Source organism: Tribolium madens, unplaced genomic scaffold, assembly GCF_015345945.1.
Source record: "Tribolium madens isolate multiple individuals breed KSU strain unplaced genomic scaffold, Tmad_KSU_1.1 Scaffold_20;HRSCAF=117;Tcas5.2_LG4, whole genome shotgun sequence".
NCBI lineage: Eukaryota > Metazoa > Arthropoda > Insecta > Coleoptera > Tenebrionidae > Tribolium > Tribolium madens.
The window spans coordinates 5,299,204-5,318,934 of NW_025400985.1; the positions used below are offsets into that span (position 1 = coordinate 5,299,204).

The following is a 19,731-nucleotide window of genomic DNA, read 5'->3' on the forward strand; positions in this document are numbered from 1 at the left end:
CAGTGCATTTTAATTTTATATTTTTTTGTTTATTGCAAAGTGAACTGTGCGGAACTCGGTGACCAGTGAGTGCGTGTTGTGTATTTTCGAGTGCTTAATAGACATTTAGTAGTGCGCGATTTTAAAATTTCGAGTTACTAGTGAGTGCCAATGGGGGTAATGGAGAAGACAATCGTGCTACAAGGGTCGGGATTAAAGGGTAAGTCAACAATAGCTTTTAATTTTTTAGAAAAATTTCACTTATTAAATTGTATTTAATATTTTTAACTAACTTAACCACACATTAAACTAATTTTGTGTTTCTTTATTTTCAGTAAGTCCGTGTAAGAAGCAGAGGCTAATTGCTACAAAGGGTAGCCGAAGAAGATGCCATAAAGGTTAGTGCATTTATTTTTGTATTTTTTTGTTTATTGCAAAGTGAAGTGTGAAAATTTGTGTTTTTTTGACTGCAACAGTAATTATTTATTGAATTATGAATATGAATTAATTGTATTTTAGATAAAATGTGTTATTTCTCAAATCCTTTTTCATAATTTGTAGAAAACAATACTGTTATGTACCAAACAATTTAAAAGTAAATCTTGAAATTTAAAATTATATTCAAATTTATTTATTGCGATTCAAAGGCAAACTTTTTAAAAACTTGTAATATTGTTAGAAAATGTCTCAATATCAACAAAATTTATTTTAATAAAATCAATAAAAATAACTTAATTAATAATAATTCATTAAGTTGCGAGGCGGAAGATCTGCAGTGACGCTAGATTGGATTTTTTTTACATTAATCTCATTTCAAACAATTTATCAGCAATAATACCCGTAATAGTGAATCTTGCCTGACTGCATATCTAAACCGCCGGGTCAGTGGAGTGTAAAAGTTGTGGAAATTATTTGTCAGAAAATGAAAATAATTATCTGGCAAATGGTTTCTTCTTCTTTTGCCGGGTCAAATAATAATAATAAAATAAGTGAAGTGAGGTGTGTCAATTTGTAATTTTTACAATAAAAAGTATTTACAAAAAAAAGTCTAAAAGAAATCGTGCGCGAATGTGAATTGGTAGCACTGCATTCCCAAAAATTACAACCGCCAATCTTAAACTCAGCGAAGCAGGACAATTTCAAATTCTAAGTTGTATTAATGCAATAATTGGTTCATTAGTAACCTTTAATCGATATTTTAATCGATACTTTGTTTTTTAATTAGCGTTGGTGACGATTATATTACCAAAATTCAAAAACACCAACCTGACACAACAAAGACTATTTGATAAAAACAAATAAATAAACCAAATAGTTGGTTAACAACACTCCTACCACTGATTTGCATTTTTCTACACTGACGACTGACGTTTGTTTCCTTTATTATTTTAAATGCTACCCACAAAGTATCCTTTAAAAATTAAGCATTTAAAGGTGAAAAATAAAGGGAGTATTTAAAATTTTAACGGGAAAGGTATGTACATACAGAATAGCATCCAAATATTAAATGTGATTTAAAATTTTAAACACCCTTTAAAATTGGTTGTATATTTACAGAATAGACCCTATTAAAATTTATTTTTTTAATGTTTTACTGTTAAATTATTCATTATTGAGTTAGAGAAAAAAAAACTGCATTATCACTTGTATGATTTATTTACACACAATAAAAAAGAATTTGTTAAAAACAATTATAAATTACTAAACTAATATTCACATTAAAAATGTTTTTACAAAATCACATCCACATAGTCCTATTTAAAAGAAACATTTTATTTTGATATTGGATATGTCGTTACATAAAATAATTAAAAATGAATCCTCATCTCACATATTTGAACGAATTTCCTGATCACATTTACACAAAGAATGATCAAAAATATGAATTATACACTAATTCTTTGGAATGAATAAGTTGACTCAAGGAATGGAAACACCCGGTTTTCACTCACTTCCCATCCATCCAAATTTCCAACTGCAAAATTTTAACAATACTAGAAAGGGGGTAAGAACATTTATGCCAAAATCATTTAGGTCCACCAAGGTCACTGTAAACGAGGCCAGTATTGAGACGTCATATCAGCTTGACCCGGAACCGCAATCGGGACTGAAACTCCAGGTGATATCAATCCTGGAAGAAAAAAAATTTGTCGATTTTGGTGCAAAACCTCAACACGGGTTAGGTCACCTGTCGACGATGTCCCGTTTGTGTTATATTGGTGTCCGTTCATCTGATAGGGCTGAGTGGGGCTACAAGGCGACGGTCTTGACCCATATCCGATCCCCAAGTCATAACTAGGTGGACGTCCCATGCAATAACCGCTCATTGCTCCGCCCATACTCGGACTTTCCCTTTGTTGCAAACACGCACCCGGAGAGGGGCCCATGCTCGAAGTCAACCCTCCGTGATTAAATGTCGACATCGACGACATCGAACTGAAACAACCCAATTACCAAGTCACGGTCCAAATTTGAGAAATTAAAAAGTTCAATCAACGGGGATGGATGTCTCAACATCGTATATTAAAGAATGTTTATGAAACGAGCAGCGACAGGGCCGTACCCAAGGGGGGGGGGGGCTATTAGGGGGTTTGAACCCCTTCCCCCCAACCCCCGAAATGCTGAGCACTTTGTTATATAGTGTTAAAAGTGTTAATATTTAGTTTTTTTGTTATTTTAGTGAATTAATTTTTCATGTGTTAATTATACAGCGTTTCATTTTTATTGTTAGGTACAAATTTAAATAGTTGATACAATATTTAATTTTAAAACAAAAGTGTTTCGAAAAATGTTATGAAAGGGAGCTACACCCTTTACAAAAGGTACGTTTTTTAAAGGGTTTTTCCTAATATTTCAGAATAGAGAAAATTACAAAATTTGGTACCTTTATATGTACAGGTTGCTGCATTTTGGATGTCCGAATAGGGAATCTCCGAAACTAAGAGGTTTAGCCAAAAACGAGTAATACATTCTGGGGCTCCTTTTTTGAGAAAATAATATTGGTTAAAACCGCATCCCGCTATCGTCTTTTGTTTTCGATTTATAGACAAAAATTGACATTTTAGCGAAATCTAAAAAAAATCTTATCTTCGTTATTATAGAAGACACAGATTTGAAATAAAGACATTATACAGGCACATTTTTACGTAAAATTTAATAATGTAGTTAACAATTTTTTTCAGTTGTTTGTTTAGCCGTAATAAAATAAACTTGTATTTTTTTAAATGGAAATCATAGATGGCTATGTCATTTTTAAAAAGCTTGTTTTAATCTTATCGAAAAAATATATATTTGTAGCAAATTATTATAATACATTTTTAGCAAAAAATTATATTTGATTTTTGTTTGCAGTTGGCTATGAAAAAATGTTACATCTTCAACTAAAAGGATTTAAACTATATTATATTCAACCAGTGTCACTAATGAAAGAGTTTTCTAAGTACTAAGTAATGAAAAAAATGCAAAATAAATTGTAAATCAACTTATTGGCGACTAATAACATTTCTTTGTTTTTAAACAAGCTAATATTACCTTGCGATTTCTAGAGTGATACATAGTGTTGTAAAAAAAGCCGTTTCAATTCTTCAATAAAAAATATTTTCTATGACACAAAAATGACGATATGGCTATTCAAATACCCAAATTCCGTCTATGTGGAACGTTATCCTACCTCCATTAGATCATCAAAAAAATGTTTTTTTCTAATTGTGTTGACTGTTGACACATTTGTTTTTCCTATTTTTGGATTCTTTAAAAATATGTAATAATTTTGTTCTGAGGCGCTCTGATATTTGTTCAATGCTTCTATCGTATCGTATTTTTTAAATATTTATAATATTATCTATTTTTTCATTTATTTTGCAGCTCACAAAACTCTTATTGATTATTATTTACACATTTGGAGTGAAATAGTTTTTCCATGGCCAACTATTATCAAACAAAATATGTATTTCACTTTTTAAGTATAGTTATAAAAAAATATTCTGTTACAAATATATATTTTTTAGATCAGAAAAAAATAAGCTTTTCAAAATTGCCATAGCCGCCATTTAAAAAAATACAAGTTTATCTTATTACGGCTAAACCAATAACTGAAAAAAATTGTTAACTACATTATTAAATTCCTCGTAAAAAAGTGCCTGTATAATGTCTTTATTTCAAATCCGTATCTTCTATAATAACGAAGATATGATTTTTTTAGATTTCGCTAAAATGTCAATTTTTGTCTCTAAATCGAAAACAAAAGACGATAGCGGTATGCGGTTTTAACCAATATTATTTTCTCAAAAAATGAGCCCCAGAATGTATCACTCGTTTTTGGCTAAACATCTTAGTTTCGGAGATTCCCTATTCGGACATCCAAAATGCAGCACCCTGTACACCCAAAAAAATACCAAATAACACAATTTTTAATCAGGGGCGTCCTAAATGGTAAAACAAATTTAATTTTTATGCTGTTTATGGTCTGTAACATAGATTTTTAAACCGATTTTTACTAAAAATCCGTAAATTGTATCGGAAAAACACAAAAGACCTTTTTTTATGAAAAAATATGAAATTTTGTTGCTGAATGTGGCAAGAAACCACAGCCAAAATAGTTAGAGTAAATTTGTACCCTAATTCCATCTAGTTTAGTAAGCCCCTAATTAAAAATTTCAACATTTCATTTTTGTACTTGTTTAGGTGTAAGTATAAAAGTTATCATCTGTACCAAATTTTGAATTTTTTTTCTAAAATAATTTCGGAAATATGGAAAAAAAACCTATTAAAAGACGCACCCCTTGCGTAGCATTTTTCGATATACATATGTTCATAGAAAATTTTTGTTTTAAAAATGAATATTCTATCTCCTGTTTAAATTTGTAACAATAAAAAGTATTAAAAAATTATTTTATTTTTTGTTACTTTTGTGAGTTAATTTGTATTTTTTTGATGTAATGGATCTCTTATTTCAATTTAAAATAAAAACGTGTACTTAGAGATTTTTGCTTTTTAATTCGCCTTCTTTCATTTTATTTTCATGGACCAACAAGAAACCCCCTCCTGAAATAAAATCCTAGTTACGGCCCTGAGCAACAAAGTGCGAGTTTTAAAAAGAACCAGTTCCTACAAATTACCTATGAAACAAGTTTTTTTTATGCCATTTTTTCTATTTTGCGCGTTTTACTTATTTTTTTAAGATAAAAGTCGGTTTTTCAAAATTTAGGAACATTTGCTCTAATAAGGTGGTGGTTGGTAATAAATGTCACAAAGTTTGAAAAATTCGATTTTTGAAGTGTCAAATCTCGAGTATATTTCAAAATTTTGTTGAATTAACAAAGAATATTGCAAATATTTCATACACACCACTTGAAATAAGAAAAATCACCATTACCAACGTCTAGAAAGTAAATTGTACTAATCTATTTCAGCACCCGAATTGGTGTTAAAATGGCTTATTAAAGCATCGGTTTTGGAATCGAAATAAGCTTTCTTTCGCAAAATAGAAAAACATTTTTATGAGAAAACGTCAAAGCAGGACATAATTACCTAGTTTTTATAGAACATTTGTTCAAAGTGCGAATTACACACAAAATGCAAAATTATATATTTTTAATTGTTGTTTACGTTTGTATTTATTTAATTAAAGTAAAATTATCTCTTTACGTGTTTTTTAATGTTACTTTTATTTGTCTAGTAATTTTTTAAAAAACATTAAAGAACGAAGCCTACGAACTACGAAGTATACATATAATTTATAAGATTTATTGATACTTTTCGAAGAAGTTTTTACTCTTAAAAGCTTTGCAAAATGCTAAGAGAAAATACTGATAATAGTCAGTAATTTTCTCTTTTAATTTTAATAATTATGATTAAAACATAGATCACATTTTCTCTTCCTGTAGGCAATATTTTTTGAAATGTATTTTTTTCTAAAAAATGAGAAACCACAACGTACCTGTATGTATCCGCAATGGACATTGGCGGTGGTAACGGCGAGTACATCGAGGTGTTATTAAATCCCTGAAGCCTCGGGGGCGACGCCGCCGGTCCTGGATGTTCGGCCGGTGCCGGCGCCCCCCGTCGTTGATTCCTCAACTTCTCCTCTCTTCGCCACTTAGCCCTCCGATTCGAAAACCACACTTGAATTCTTGCTTCCGGAAGGCCGATTTTTGCTGCTAACCTTTCACGCGCGAAGACATCTGGATAATGCGTTCTTTCGAATTCTGCAATTTGCGTTTGGTATTTCTGAAACGAGTCAAAGTAAAACTATTCACCTTTCTCGAGACTGTCTATTTGGTCATTTGTGAAAGATGTCCGATTTCTTTGCAACTTCCTCTTTAGCCTAAGTCTTGCTTGGTCATCGTCGGGACCTATACTTGAGCCGGCGTTGGAGTTATCACCGGAGTTTGTCTCGTCGGAGTTAATTCCGTCTAGGTCCGTCACTGGAAAAAATCATATTTAGATCGTGTAATTTATTGGATTCCGGATTCCAGTCGCGTTCAAGAATAAATATTTAGGGTCTCGAGAGACAGTGTTAATGTCGACACTTTATTCCCTGTTGATTTAGTGAGATAAAGCCGAACCAAATATGATTTAAGTAATTATCCTGTGAGATCGTGGCGGTAAACACATCCACGTCTTGTTTGTGGGGATTAAACGAACAAGAGTAGGGGAGGCGAGTCGGGGGAGCCCTTAGGGGTCGGCGGTGGTTCCTCTCGCTTAGTTTGGGTGGGCGTCCCGTAAGATAAGACATCCCGATCTGCGTTACGGTGGAAGCAGCCATCCAGAAACTGGCGATAAGGACCAAAGGAAAGAGTCACGAGCGCAGGGGCGGCGGTAGGCATTCCGTGTAGGCTGCCAGAACTCTCGACATACCCAAGGGTTTCATAAATTTTCATGTTTATTTAATTTGCAAGCGAATAAATACACGCTAATTTATTATTGATAAAACATTTCGGGAGTAAAGTTGGTTGCATAAACACTTGTGCATTTTTTTAACATCACGAGAAAACCCCCATTTAAGCCGATTCTGCGACTTCTCAAATACAATTGATGGCATATATTATCTGAACGAAATTTGATTCAAAAGCCAAGTTTGTACGGTGTCATAAGTAAAATCGTTGCAATTTATTTAAAAAAAATCTTACAAAAGTGTGTCCAACGTAGATTCTGAACAGTGCAATAAATAATAGCGCTAGCTGGTTAATAGTATGTACATTATGTAACTAGTGTTATAAAAGTCACTGTAAATATGAGTTTTATTAGGCACGACCATTATAGGTAAAGTCCATTAAATGTTAAAATTTGAAAAATTGTTTATAGATAATTGTGCATCCCTCAAATTATTTTCAACTATACAGCGTCTCCCAAAAATAAGTTACAATACGAACTTATGTTTTTTTTTAATGAAATACCACATATTTCTTGGCATAATTGAATGTAGTAGATCTAGCAATTTTTTAAACTTAACTCTTGTTAGTCGATTTTGCTTGGTTTTAGAAATAAAACGGTTTTTTTGACGAAAACATGCACTATTTTAAATTTCATTACACATAAACTAAGACAGCTAGAAAAAACATTACAACAGCAAAGAAAAAGTACAAACTATACGACTATAACAATTTATACAGAGTCGCTAAAACATACAGTTAAATATTATAAAAACTATTAATCAAAACTTACTGAAGTTTGGTATATATGCTTAAAAGTTTTTAAATTCCATTGCCTCAGATGTTTATCAAACTTCTATCTCCATTTGGTCTAGGAACACAAGGCTAACTTGATTTTTTTAAATGTCAAAAAGGGTCAAATTTAATATTTTTAAGAAGAGCATATTTTTCTGAATTCTGTGATGTAACACATGCATATCTTTTAAAAAAAATATCAAACTAATTGAATTTTGAAAAATGTAAAAATTTTTAGCCTTGGAAATGTTGTCTTTATCTATCTTTAGCTAAACTTTGACCAAAAAATAGGTAAACTGTTTCCCATATTTCACCGTGCTCTGCTAAACGGTTCTAAAAATATTTAGCTGTATCCATACTTTTTAGCGACCTTGTATACAAAGATCAAGAAGTTTGTTAAAAGTTAAATAACTTAAAAATTTAAATGGAACACCCAATTTTTTGTTTCTACAACTAAGAGATTTAGAGATTATTAAGTGATCTTTCCAAAATCATTTACTTTCGTAGTTTCCACAATTAATAACTAAAAAGATATTTAACTACAAACTTAAAAAAAAAAATCATTATTTATCATTATTATCCAAAAACTGCATAAATGCACTATAGAGATGGAAGAAATATCACTCAATAATCACTTTTATGTTACGCTGAATCCATTATTCTTTATTTACACAATAAAACGAATTTCAATATTTATGACGGCTTTTGCGAATCCCAAATAAGCGATTACTGTGGTTGTCTTGGTATCAACAATGCACATTTTAATGATAGATATTGTTGCTACAATTAACATTAAATTTTTTTTTTCTATAGCAGATGTTAAACTATTTCTTTATCAACTCTTTTGAGTAGATAAAATAGCACTTTAACCGCAAAGGTAGATAAAGTAACACTTTAATAGCAAGGGTAGATAAAATGTTTTATGTAGGTACTTATTTTATTCATTTAAATTTACAAATTTTATTATCCACGAAGTGGAATAAAGCGTCCGATTTACACTCAAACGAGTTGAATACAACATTTTATTCTTCGAATTGTACTCAACAAGGCTTAAACTTGCTTTAAATCTGTTAAAAAGTAATCTGACGTTTCGTATTGAGAAATAATGCCAAAAAAATTAAAAATTTTATTTTTTCTCTTAAATTTATAGAAAAAAATATTGTATTATACACGACGATAATAGTTATTTATTCGACGAGTTTGAGTGTAAATCGGACGCTTTATTTGACCGAGTGGATTTTTAAACCACGAGTGTAACGAGTGGTTTACCATCCACGAGGTGGAATGAAGCGTCCGATTTACACTCAAACGAGTTGAATACTCGTGAAAAAAGTGTACACGTGACTTCGTTACTCGTGAACTTAACCTTTTCACTCGTAGATAAACAGTCTCTTCATCCTCTTGTATAATAAATAACTATTAATTTATTAATAATTCTAGACATCGAAAGTTTATTTTTTAGATAGACAATTTATTCGTCTGAGATGCAGAAATAAAAAATAGAGGTGTTTTATTTAATTTTTTTATATTATTTAATTTTTAACAAACTTTGACATTTTTTTTACTTTTCGACCACAATATATTTAAAAAATGTTATAGTCTTATAGTTCGTACTTTTCGCTTTACAGTTGTAATTTTTTTGCCAGCTCTCTTAACTTTTTGTGTAATGAATTTTTAAAAATTGGATGTTTTCGCCAAGAAAACCAACTTAATAAAACTAAGCAAAATCGACTAATAGAAGTTTAGCTTAAAAACATTGAAATTAAAAGCTACACTCAAAAATGTCAAGAAACATATGGTGTATCATTAAAAAACACATAAGTTTGTATTGTAACTTATTTTTGGAACTCCAATATAGGATCAAAAATATTTTCCTGAAATCCGCCCTAAACTTATAAATAAAGTCTACAAAATATAAAAATTCCCACTTAAATAATAACTGAGCTACAGAAGACTGAGATGAAGAATCTTGTATAATTAGGTAATTATGTAGAGATACAGGGTGCTTCAAATATGTTTGGACAATCGCTAATTCAACATTATTTGAACAACATTCAATATTAGCTGCAAAATTGGGAGTGTATTTAATGTAAATGAAGCCCGCATTGAATGTCCGTTGGCAATTCCCTAAAAATGTCAAAGTTTTTGTTGGCACACCCTTTTATGTGCTCCATCACCTTTGATTAAATGATCTATATGTAGTCTCGTCCGCCGGCAGCGTAAACATGAATGGTGTGTAAAAAGAAGTTAAAAAGTCGTGAAATGAAAGGCGGAATGGAATAGCGTTCGCCATTTGTGTAATTCGACACCGTTAATGTTGACGTATCAATATATCAACGCGCTCTCGAACCCAAAAGAGTGGCTGAAGGGGCGGTCCCAAGCACCCTTTTTCTAAAATGTATCGTATAATTCCTAACATAAAGAGCCATAAGTATCGGTTATGAAATATGGCAGCCCTCATAATAATAGATTATATTTCTGTGCACCAAATTAGTATTGTCGGTGACAACTGGCCGTGAATAGTCCTCTAATAAAGCGGCACTAAACGACGCCACTGGGGCCATACTTGATACACAATTACAAACAGGAGCAATTGAAACGATTGTGCGGCACACGGTTTGACTTGTGCCACTTTGTACTAATTGTGTATTGTTTTTCGAGCGATTGTAACGATTCCGATATTATAATAACAACTTTACGAAAGATGAAAGGAAGGTTCCGCTACTAATCCTGTGCTTTTCTATTGGGAAAAAAACATGTAAACATACCCAAATTTCACAGAAAAATCGTTAATAATACCATAACAAGAGAAATGTTCCGAATTGTACTAGTTCAGTAGTGAACACATGTCCCTTAAGTTGGTAGAAAAACTGTTTTAGGTTTGCGCACTGAAGCGAAAGCGGCTAGATTGTGAATATAATTGAAAAAGGTGCCCGTTTAATAGGGGATTTTTCAAATAAATTATTGTGCATTGACGCGTACATTAAAAAATGTACTTATGGCATGGCAGCTTTTATGGCAGAATTAATGTGGGATGCGTTTCTATTATAACATTTGCAAAATTTTTGGCGGCTTTAGTAACACAAAGAACCCAATTTAAATATCGACACGAGTGCGATGGTCAAGTTTATCAAATTAATAAAATGTTTAAAGCGAGAACTTAATATTCATTAAGTCTACGTTATTATCATAAATTATATATTCAGCATTTAATGCGGGTTTAATTAACGATATAATTGTATAAATTAAGGTGCGAGAAGACAATTTTTCCACAAGATGTTTTGCTACAATTTTTTTATTTGTAACCTTTTAAGTTAGTTACTACACTACAATTTTCAGATGCAACCCAAAATACATTTTCACAAATAACCTGGCTTTTGTTGCGTTTGCAAATTTTAAATTATTAATTTTAAATCAAAGTGATTGTTGATATGTCATGTATTAAATTGACAGTGCCATCAAATCTTTTATTTCCTCTTGAATTTGAAATGTATTCAAAAGACAAAAAACTAACATGATCTTGGTATATGGTGAATACCACAAAAATATTACCGTAGGACGCCAAGTTATAAAAACTGTCAAAACCATTGCAAATATCTATGTTTATAACTTTGCAAAATTTCAAACAGTAAATCAAGTAACACCTAGTGGCATCTGAGAATGTATTTTGGGTTGCGTCTAAAAATCGGTCAGGGTCTTTATTATACCAGTTGAATAAAAAGTATGGAACCAAACGTTTATTGCTTAAACTATTTATTTTTTGAAAAAACTAATTGATGAGTGATAAAGTACTATAAAAATGTGATGATTTAACAAGAATAAAAATTTACGAAATTTTCTTTTGTTTTTGAGTTCTACAATAAAAATTTAATTTTTTTTAAATGGCAACCCACTATAAAATCATTTTTCTCATAAAGCTATACTCTAAGAATTTCAACTATCTGCTTCATATTTACTTTTTTCAAAAATTTTTATTACATAAATTGCAATTTTGACAAAAAACATCGCATAACTCAAAAACAAAACAAAATTTCGTTCTGAAAATACGATCACATTTTTTATATTATTTTATATTAATTATTATTTTCTGGAGGCAAATGATTAAGAATAAGACCGCTTGGTTCCATACTTTATATTCACCCTGTATGTGACTCAGACTGTATTGTTTTGGTTTATTGAAAACAAAGTAAAAAGTCCCAGCTGAAGTGTCCTGTATTTGACAAATGATTTATTTTTTTATACAGGGTGTTTCACATAATTTTACGAGGCCTGCGCCTGTAAGATGCAATCAATACTACAAATTTTGAAAAATTGGATAATCTTCTCTAGTTTGTTCACCTTTTCAAAAATTACAACATTTTTAGTTAGTGATTAAGATAGATAAACTAGAATCATATTCATGCCGTCTCTTGATAGAACAAATGATAATTGTCTCTGAAAAACTGCAGTTTATGACTATTAATGAAACAGTGATTAGTTTGACAACTACTATCATGGGTTTCCAAAAATTAAATAATTAAATGTGTATTTTTTCTATCTAGTGTTTTGTGAATTTTGTATATTTGGGTGCAAGCCTCGTAAAGTTATGTGAAATACCTTGTATTTCAATTTTATATAATGCAATAATTGTAAAGTGTAAAACTATGTTGTTAGATAGAGATATAGAAATAAAGTAAAAAGTCCCAGTTGAGGTGTCCTGTATTTGACAAATGATTTATTTTTTTTATATTTTTTGATTCTAAAAAACGTAATACCGTAAATAACGTAATAATTGTAAAGTGTGAAAACTGTTGTTAGATAGAGATAAGTCTTTAATGGTAGGAAGCGTCGTCACATATCCACGTGAAGAAGTCCCCGCTAATAATAATAAGTTGTCAGGTCTGAGGAGGGAGTCGGGTGAGAGAGCAGCAGGGGTACGGCAACGGCAACGGCACACTACCAAAGCAAATTACTCACACTCAAATGATTCCATTTCAATATCGGGACAAAAGAAGGGCTCCCGCTACACAGCCACCGTCAGAGTAACATGCATGTATCTGATACCCATAGATAACCGGAGACAGACATCAGACAGAGACAACGTTCGCTTCGCCGCCGGAACTCCAACAAAACAATCATCTCTTTATCGCTACAAATATTTACAGGAGAAATCGGAGAAAACCAACACACACAACAAAACGCTATTTGGCAAAATAGAGCTCTTAAAAGCTCGAAAGAATTAAGCTCGAAATTTATGGTGATCCGCGCTAATATTCTCTTGGGAGACGGCGAGGGATTTTATTTATTACGAAGAGCAGAGGGATTGTTTAAACACAAATTCTGTGCAAAATGTTTTATAATTTTCTGATATTGATACTGAAAAGTCTCAAGCGGTGTCTTTATTCCCAATGCGGCCCTGTATTTTGTTCCGGAGGGTGAGTGTGTAACAAGCCTTGACCTAGAACCGTACTCCTGTTTATTTGTGGCGGTTTCCACCTAAGGACGTCCGTCCCCATCACGTACTCCAAACCTCCACGCAATTATACGTGACATCCTTATTATTCGTGACATGAACAAAACGAGGTGCATTTTGCTCGTTAAATGCCAATTTACTCCATAAACTCTCACTTTTTTTTTACTGAAATTGTAACAAGGTAAAACCGTTTCTTCGAAAAATCGGCAATCTTTTTGTGTTAAACGATGCAAATTCGATAAGCTTACCGAGCTTGAGTTGAGCTTTTGTTACGCTACTGAAAGCCGGATTTAACAATGAAAAGGGTTAACGACAGGGCATTATACCCTACTTAAGTAGGTAAAAATATATGAGCTCGGACTTAACAATTAACCAATATTTGCGGTAGGTGGATGAAACAGGAAGCCGACTTGGGCAGATCGAGTGGAAGAAATGCGATACAGGAGGCTTTTTGTGCGGCTTGAGGTTAAAAGTTTTTTAATAAACAGGAAATTGGTATTATTTGAGACTGAAAAGATACACGAAGATGTATCAATGGTGGGTAACTATAAACCCAGAGATATAGGTACTGAAAGAGGTTTAAAACTCAGATCTCAATTACGTATAATAATTTTTGTATGCCCTTAGTTATAAAAATTATTGGAAACTTCAAATATTCGCGAAATTTGCACAGCAAGCACTTATTTTTCTTTGTAAAAATTTTGGGTTGAAAAATCATATTTTAGGGTTAAAAACTGTCTGGTTGTTTGAAAAAAAAAACAATAAATTTTATTGATTTTTAATTTTATAAAATTGTTTAGGAAAATAAATAGACTAGTACTTGTTTTAATTAATTAAGAAAATAAAATATTTACATACCTATAAGGATCTGCACCATGACACGTCACATATTACAGGTCAGTGTCAGAAGCCTCTCAGAATACTTAATTGAACCATCAATAATTAAATTGGGAGTACATTCACACAAACTCACTTTAAAGTTAGTAGTATCCAAGTCACGTCTTTAAGGCCACTATTTTTCGATATAAATACGTTCAAATCGTCAAAATCAGCGCTAGTTTACTTTGCAATTCACTCTAGTAACGACTAAAAGTTCCGAAAATGAAGGTAAGCCCCAAAACAACTTTAAATTTATCTCATTAACCCATCAACCATCCATTAGCCGAAAGAAAACATCGCTCTAGATGTAGACAAATGGGACATTTACACAGTTATCGACGTATGTCCCATGCCTTTTGCAACCCCCTTGTGCTAATACCACCCTTTTACAGTTCACAGTAGCCTTCACCCTGGTCATTGTCTCGATGGTCTCTGCTGATATTCCGCGACAAAAAATCGAAATTGTCCGAAAACCTGCACCATACGTGGCCAGTGGTTGGGCTCCCACAGGACAACAATTAAAACTCCCTGTGAAAGCAGTGCCAACTCCTGCACCGTCCTACGGGCCACCAGCAGAACCCACCACGACTGAGGAACCCACAACTACTGAATCAAACACTGAGCGTTTGTTGTCCCAAAAAGCCGAGAAAGTTCAAGCCGAACCTGAGAAAGAAAAATCGGAAAAGTTGGAAGAACCTCAAGGAGGGCAGTATTATGTTGTTTTACCACAAGGCCAAAGTGTGGTGTATACGGTGCCTCAAAGTGCGGCACTTTTGGCAGTTCCTAAAGGGGGTATGATGGCCTCGGCGAGGATCCAGGCTGTGCCCTTGTCGTCGGTTGTTGCTACGTCGGTTTACACACCGTTCAGTGCGTCCTATATTCAGGTTTTCCAGTAAATGTTAAATTATTTCTGTGAGACTGTCTTTCAAATAAAATTTTATGACGAATTTATGACTTTAAATTTAACATTTTTTTTATTTTAACAAATATAAAATAGTCGAACAACATAAATTTATTGAAACTTTATAAGGTTAAAAAAATAAACACTACATTTTTGTAAAAATAACAAAGACAAGTAAATATCTTAATAAAAGAAACCTTTCTATTTTATGAATTAAAATAACTACGGCATTAGGTAGAACAGGCCAGGTGACTTTAATAGTTGTGCAGATTGATGCAACATTTTTACTTCTTTATTTTTTTTATAATTCGTGAACAAAAGTGAGTGAAAAAACAAAGTGTCTTATACAGATCATTCTTAATTCAACTAAATTATTTTGAAAATGACTTCACTGAACGAGAAATTGGCGTCAACTTTTAAATTTAAAGTAATAGAACCACTGATTTTTATTGTAGTTTTGAATTTTTATTGCATTTTCTGAATCTGAGTAAAACATATATCCATATTGTTGGATTTATCTGTTCTAGTTAGTTTTTGTCATATAAATATGTCGTTTTTTGTCGAAATTTAATTTGAGGGTCCATTAAAATCACAGATTTTGAACCCTTTGCGAAAATGACGACCAAAAAACAACTATAATAACTCGGTTTTTTTAAAATAAAATGACTTAATTTTTTCAATGACAATCAAAAGAACTAGACTTATCAACATTTCTTAAATTTCGAAGTTGAAGTCAATTTCTTGTTGTTGAGCCATTTTGGAAATAATAATTTACTTAAGACAAAAAAGTCAATTTTGGTCGCGAACTAAATTTCAAAGCTACATTGGAAGTTGAAAAGTTTCTAATGTAGGCCCTACAAGAATTAGCCTGTATACAAAATCACCATATTCAACAACACAATCAATTTAATCAACTGTGATAATACAACACAGACGTAAGAGTTCTTTGTGGGTTACCTTTTTATATAAAAAAATTGTTCAATGGAATTTGATTTTTTAAATTTTTTGGATTTTATTTTCATTGTGCTGATTTCATTTCATTCATTGTTTGTCACATTTTGTATTTATTGTTTTTCGTTTATCTCTGCAAATATAAAGAACATTTCACATCCCATGACATTATTAGGGCCAAATAATAATACGTATGTAATTATGGATATCTAATTATCTATCTATACACTTCAATTTCTTACAATAAATGGCATTCTTTACAAATGTCATAAACTTATATCCCGGATTTTTTTAACAACATAAATACATAATTATTTTTTAGTCAATCGTATTTTTTTATTGTTGTTGTAACTTTTAATCCATGCCATCAGTTAATTCGTTATTTTTTATAACGTTTTTGTTTTTATTTATTAATTAATTTTAGATTGTAAAAACTTCATAAAAATTAATACCTAAAGTTAAATAAAGAAAATAAAGTATTAATAAGGTACCTAAAGCGAATAAGGCCCACTTAATTTTTACGATTTTTTATATATTTTTTGAAATATGCAAAGGTTTGGATTTATTATCGAAATTGTAATTTGGATTTTTGTTTAACAATGTGTACCACAAAAATGCCTGTTTTGTTAATTTTTCTACATGTTTTTAATATAAATATAAAATATCACAAATGGCCTTTTTTGGAACCTCCTAGCCCCAAATAAGGCCCACCATCGGCATTAGATAAGGCCCATATTTAAAATTTGAGATAGGATTTTTCATTAATCGTGTTAACAGTAAGTTAAGGAAAAAATCTTTAATAAACAAACAAAAACCAACAGAAAAAATACAAAAAAAGTAAAGAAACTTCAAAACATGTATTATTGATATGTAACTAGAAATATTTAATTTTAACATCCAACACAATGACGCATCAGTTTATAACATATTTCACCATTTACAGTCAACTAAAAGACATATCTAGGAGTAACTTGTATGATTGATGATAGATGGCTGGCTGGAGGTCCAACGTAGGCTAGATGGTTTTAATTTTCTTCACAATTTAGACGAAAAATAACAGTTGCCCTTTTTAAGCACCGGGTCTTATATGCTTTAGGTACCTTATACATAAAGTAAAAATATAATTTTGGACGTAATAATGTTTAATTTTAGACCTAAGCAGTAAGCAAATTTTTGGAAAACAAATCTCGGCAAATTATTTTTTTTAAAGAATGCGTCATTCTATCCAGTTTCTTATTTTTTAAAAATTTATTTCGTAATAGATCAGTTTGCATCTCAATCACCTCACTAACCCCCACTAAACAGTTGATTCGTCAAATTACCCTCTGTTCGGGTAAGAATCCGGTGTATAAGAATTGACTATGACGTCACGGTTGAATGTCTCTAGGGTATTGATTCAGCAATCCTCCCTGTCCCGTCTCCTAATGTCGTTTGTTTGTTGACACTTTGATTCAAAGGCGGTAGAGCTTCTCACTAGGGCGTCACTTCCGGTTGATCTCGAGGCAATTTTTTCCGCCGCCGTCGCGACGCTCACCGCTTGTTAATTGGTGGATGTTTATCGGTTGCCGGTTTTGATAAATATCTTAACAGCGGTCGAGATCAACGGGTGAAATCCAACAAAAGAGGCTCCCACGAGATTTAGACAGCACGCCGGCTTTGTCAACCGTTCCAGCTCCACTCGAGAACACCGTTGAAATGCCGTTTGTTGAGGATATCGAAGATAACTCTCACCATTATGCGATTTTCGACACAATAACTCGACGGGAGATCAATTTGCGAGTGGCTTATTTGCCCGTATCTGTCCAAAGAATTGTTGATTTTTTGCGATGGAGGCTTGCCTTATTAAATTCGAATTTAATTGGCAATTTGTTTCGTTTAATTTAATTGAGAAGAAATTAGCTGAAATGAATTTTGTTTTAGCTTTAAAGGAATAGTAGCGGACGAGGCACTCGGGGAATGTATTTGCGTGCTGTTGAGGGAACTGATTATTCTCCATTCTGCACAATCTACAACGGATTCAGGACACCGCAAAATTCCACAAATTTAATATCTGCACTTTGGTAGACTCTGGCCGACGTGTTCCGTCTCGAAATAGCACACCCGGATTTTATAGGGGAGAGGCGGGCAAAATGGGGTACTTAATGTTTGAAGTCGAATTTTAAAAAAACTTAAAACTATGAGAGTCTGTAAATGAGGCAATATTATTGTTACAGTATTAATTATTTATTACTAACATTTTAACTTATAAAAAACAAAACATTTATTTTATATTGAATAAAAAAAATAGTAATGCAATTTGCCCCATTATGCCCGTCGCATAGGGCAAAATGGGGTAATATGTCTAAACTGAAAAAAGCTCATTGACAGTTTCTTCTAACAGTTTAAAGAACTGTTGTACAGCCACCTTGTTAAAGCCCATTGCACGGGCACCTGACGTAGCCTCGGGCTTTCTGATGGTCAAGTCTTTATGTCTATTAAAAAAAACCCGTATCCATCCCGTTCCAGCCATTTTAAGATTTTTGTTAAAGGGGTATTCAATCCGATTTTGTTCAGCAAGTTGAAAGGCAAGTTGCCTGCATTCTGTAATAGTCAGTCCAAATAATCTAATAATCTCGCTTCCATATCTTTAAGATAATTAACAAGTTCTTGTTCTTGTTGGGTAGTAAAAACGGGCCTTTTACTGCCCAAAACTTTTGAAACGGAATAACCTGGAGTATCTCTTTCTTTTGTACTTAGACACCATCTATGTAGAGACAAAACCAAAAATATTTACTGGAAAGTTGCATAAAAATAGGGCAAAATGGGGTACCCCGTTTTACCGTACCTGCTGGTACCCCATTTTGCCCAAATGCGAAGACTTTTAGGTTATGACGTATTTATTTTATTAGAAGTAATTTTTTTTTAACACAATAACAAAGAAAATCTTTAGAAAACACGCACTTTTAGTTGGCATTAATATTTTTTAATAATAAATTGGTTTAGTCCTACTTACGATGAATTTATTCTCCGGCGATATTGAAACAGTGTTTACTAAAAAGGCACATGTGCTAACTACAACGATCGGCTAACAACTACAGATTTCTGCTTTATGACAAAGATCGTATGCCCGCGTGTGTAATATAATTTTGAAAACGTTGGGTAGATAAAGCTAGTGGTATAGAAAAAAAACATGGTACCCCGTTTTAGGCACCTACCCCGTTTTGCCCGCATATCCCCTACCGTCCTCTAATACCCTTTTTAAAAGAATTTTATATTCATATCTTATCAGCGCCGTCATTCCACTCGCAAATGAAATTGCGAATTTTTATCCCCATTTCTCCACCAACATCAGCCTCTGTTTCAAAAGCACTCACAAAACTTTTTTACAAAATAAAAATACAACTTTTCCTACCATTTCACACAAAGGTGTTCAATAGCTAAAATACAGAAAGTTACAACTTACAGTTTTTTCGATTAATACTCAAAAATCGGTTGCGGTTAAAATCACTACTTGCATTTAATATTGGGTAGTAATAAAGCGATCAGTAAATAATTCCATTTTGATCAGTATAAAATAATAAATGATCAATATTTAATTAATTTTTGCACAGTTAAAAATTAAAAATGATCAGCGTAATATAATATGTGGCAAAAAATTCCATTTGCACATCAGTAAAAATAATAAACTCTCAGTAACTTTAATCAAAATTAATAAAACAACATAAAATTTATGAATTTTCAGTCTTGTTTACATAACAATGTATGGCCCCTGCGCAAGAATGTGATTTATTGTTGGTCCTTATTTTTATATTACTGAATATTTATTTATTATTATTTGAAGGTGGTATACAGTTTAAAAAATGCCGCACTAAAACTATAGTACGTTGTCTAGATGCATTTGGTGAGTGAGGGAAAAATATTTA

At 32.1% G+C, this 19,731-nt stretch overlaps 2 protein-coding genes across 5 annotated transcripts in view; one reads left to right on the forward strand and one right to left on the reverse strand.

Moving 5' to 3' along the window:
• Positions 1 to 1,728: 1,728 nt before the first annotated feature.
• The window catches only part of LOC123004740 (paired box protein Pax-6-like), a 44,293-nt gene continuing 26,290 nt past the window's right edge, over positions 1,729 to 19,731 (reverse strand). For all 3 annotated transcript variants that reach the window (XM_044398145.1, XM_044398143.1, XM_044398144.1), the window contains exons 6-9: positions 6,237 to 6,404; positions 5,918 to 6,185; positions 2,168 to 2,415; positions 1,729 to 2,110 (exon numbers count right to left, since the gene is read on the reverse strand). In XM_044398145.1, coding sequence (XP_044254080.1) covers positions 2,025 to 2,110; positions 2,168 to 2,415; positions 5,918 to 6,185; positions 6,237 to 6,404 — 770 coding nt within the window. In that variant the 3' untranslated portion in view covers positions 1,729 to 2,024. The remainder of the gene's footprint in view (positions 2,111 to 2,167; positions 2,416 to 5,917; positions 6,186 to 6,236; positions 6,405 to 19,731) is intronic.
• Positions 14,097 to 14,923, forward strand: LOC123004741. Of its 2 annotated transcripts, none has more exons than XM_044398146.1 (2): positions 14,097 to 14,205; positions 14,370 to 14,923. In XM_044398146.1, the coding sequence occupies exons 1-2, from the start codon at positions 14,200 to 14,202 to the stop codon at positions 14,871 to 14,873; spliced, it is 510 nt and encodes a 169-aa protein (XP_044254081.1). In that variant the 5' UTR covers positions 14,097 to 14,199; the 3' UTR covers positions 14,874 to 14,923. The 2 variants fall into 2 exon arrangements, with proteins under 2 accessions (XP_044254081.1, XP_044254082.1); XM_044398147.1 differs by having other exon boundaries at positions 14,185 to 14,317.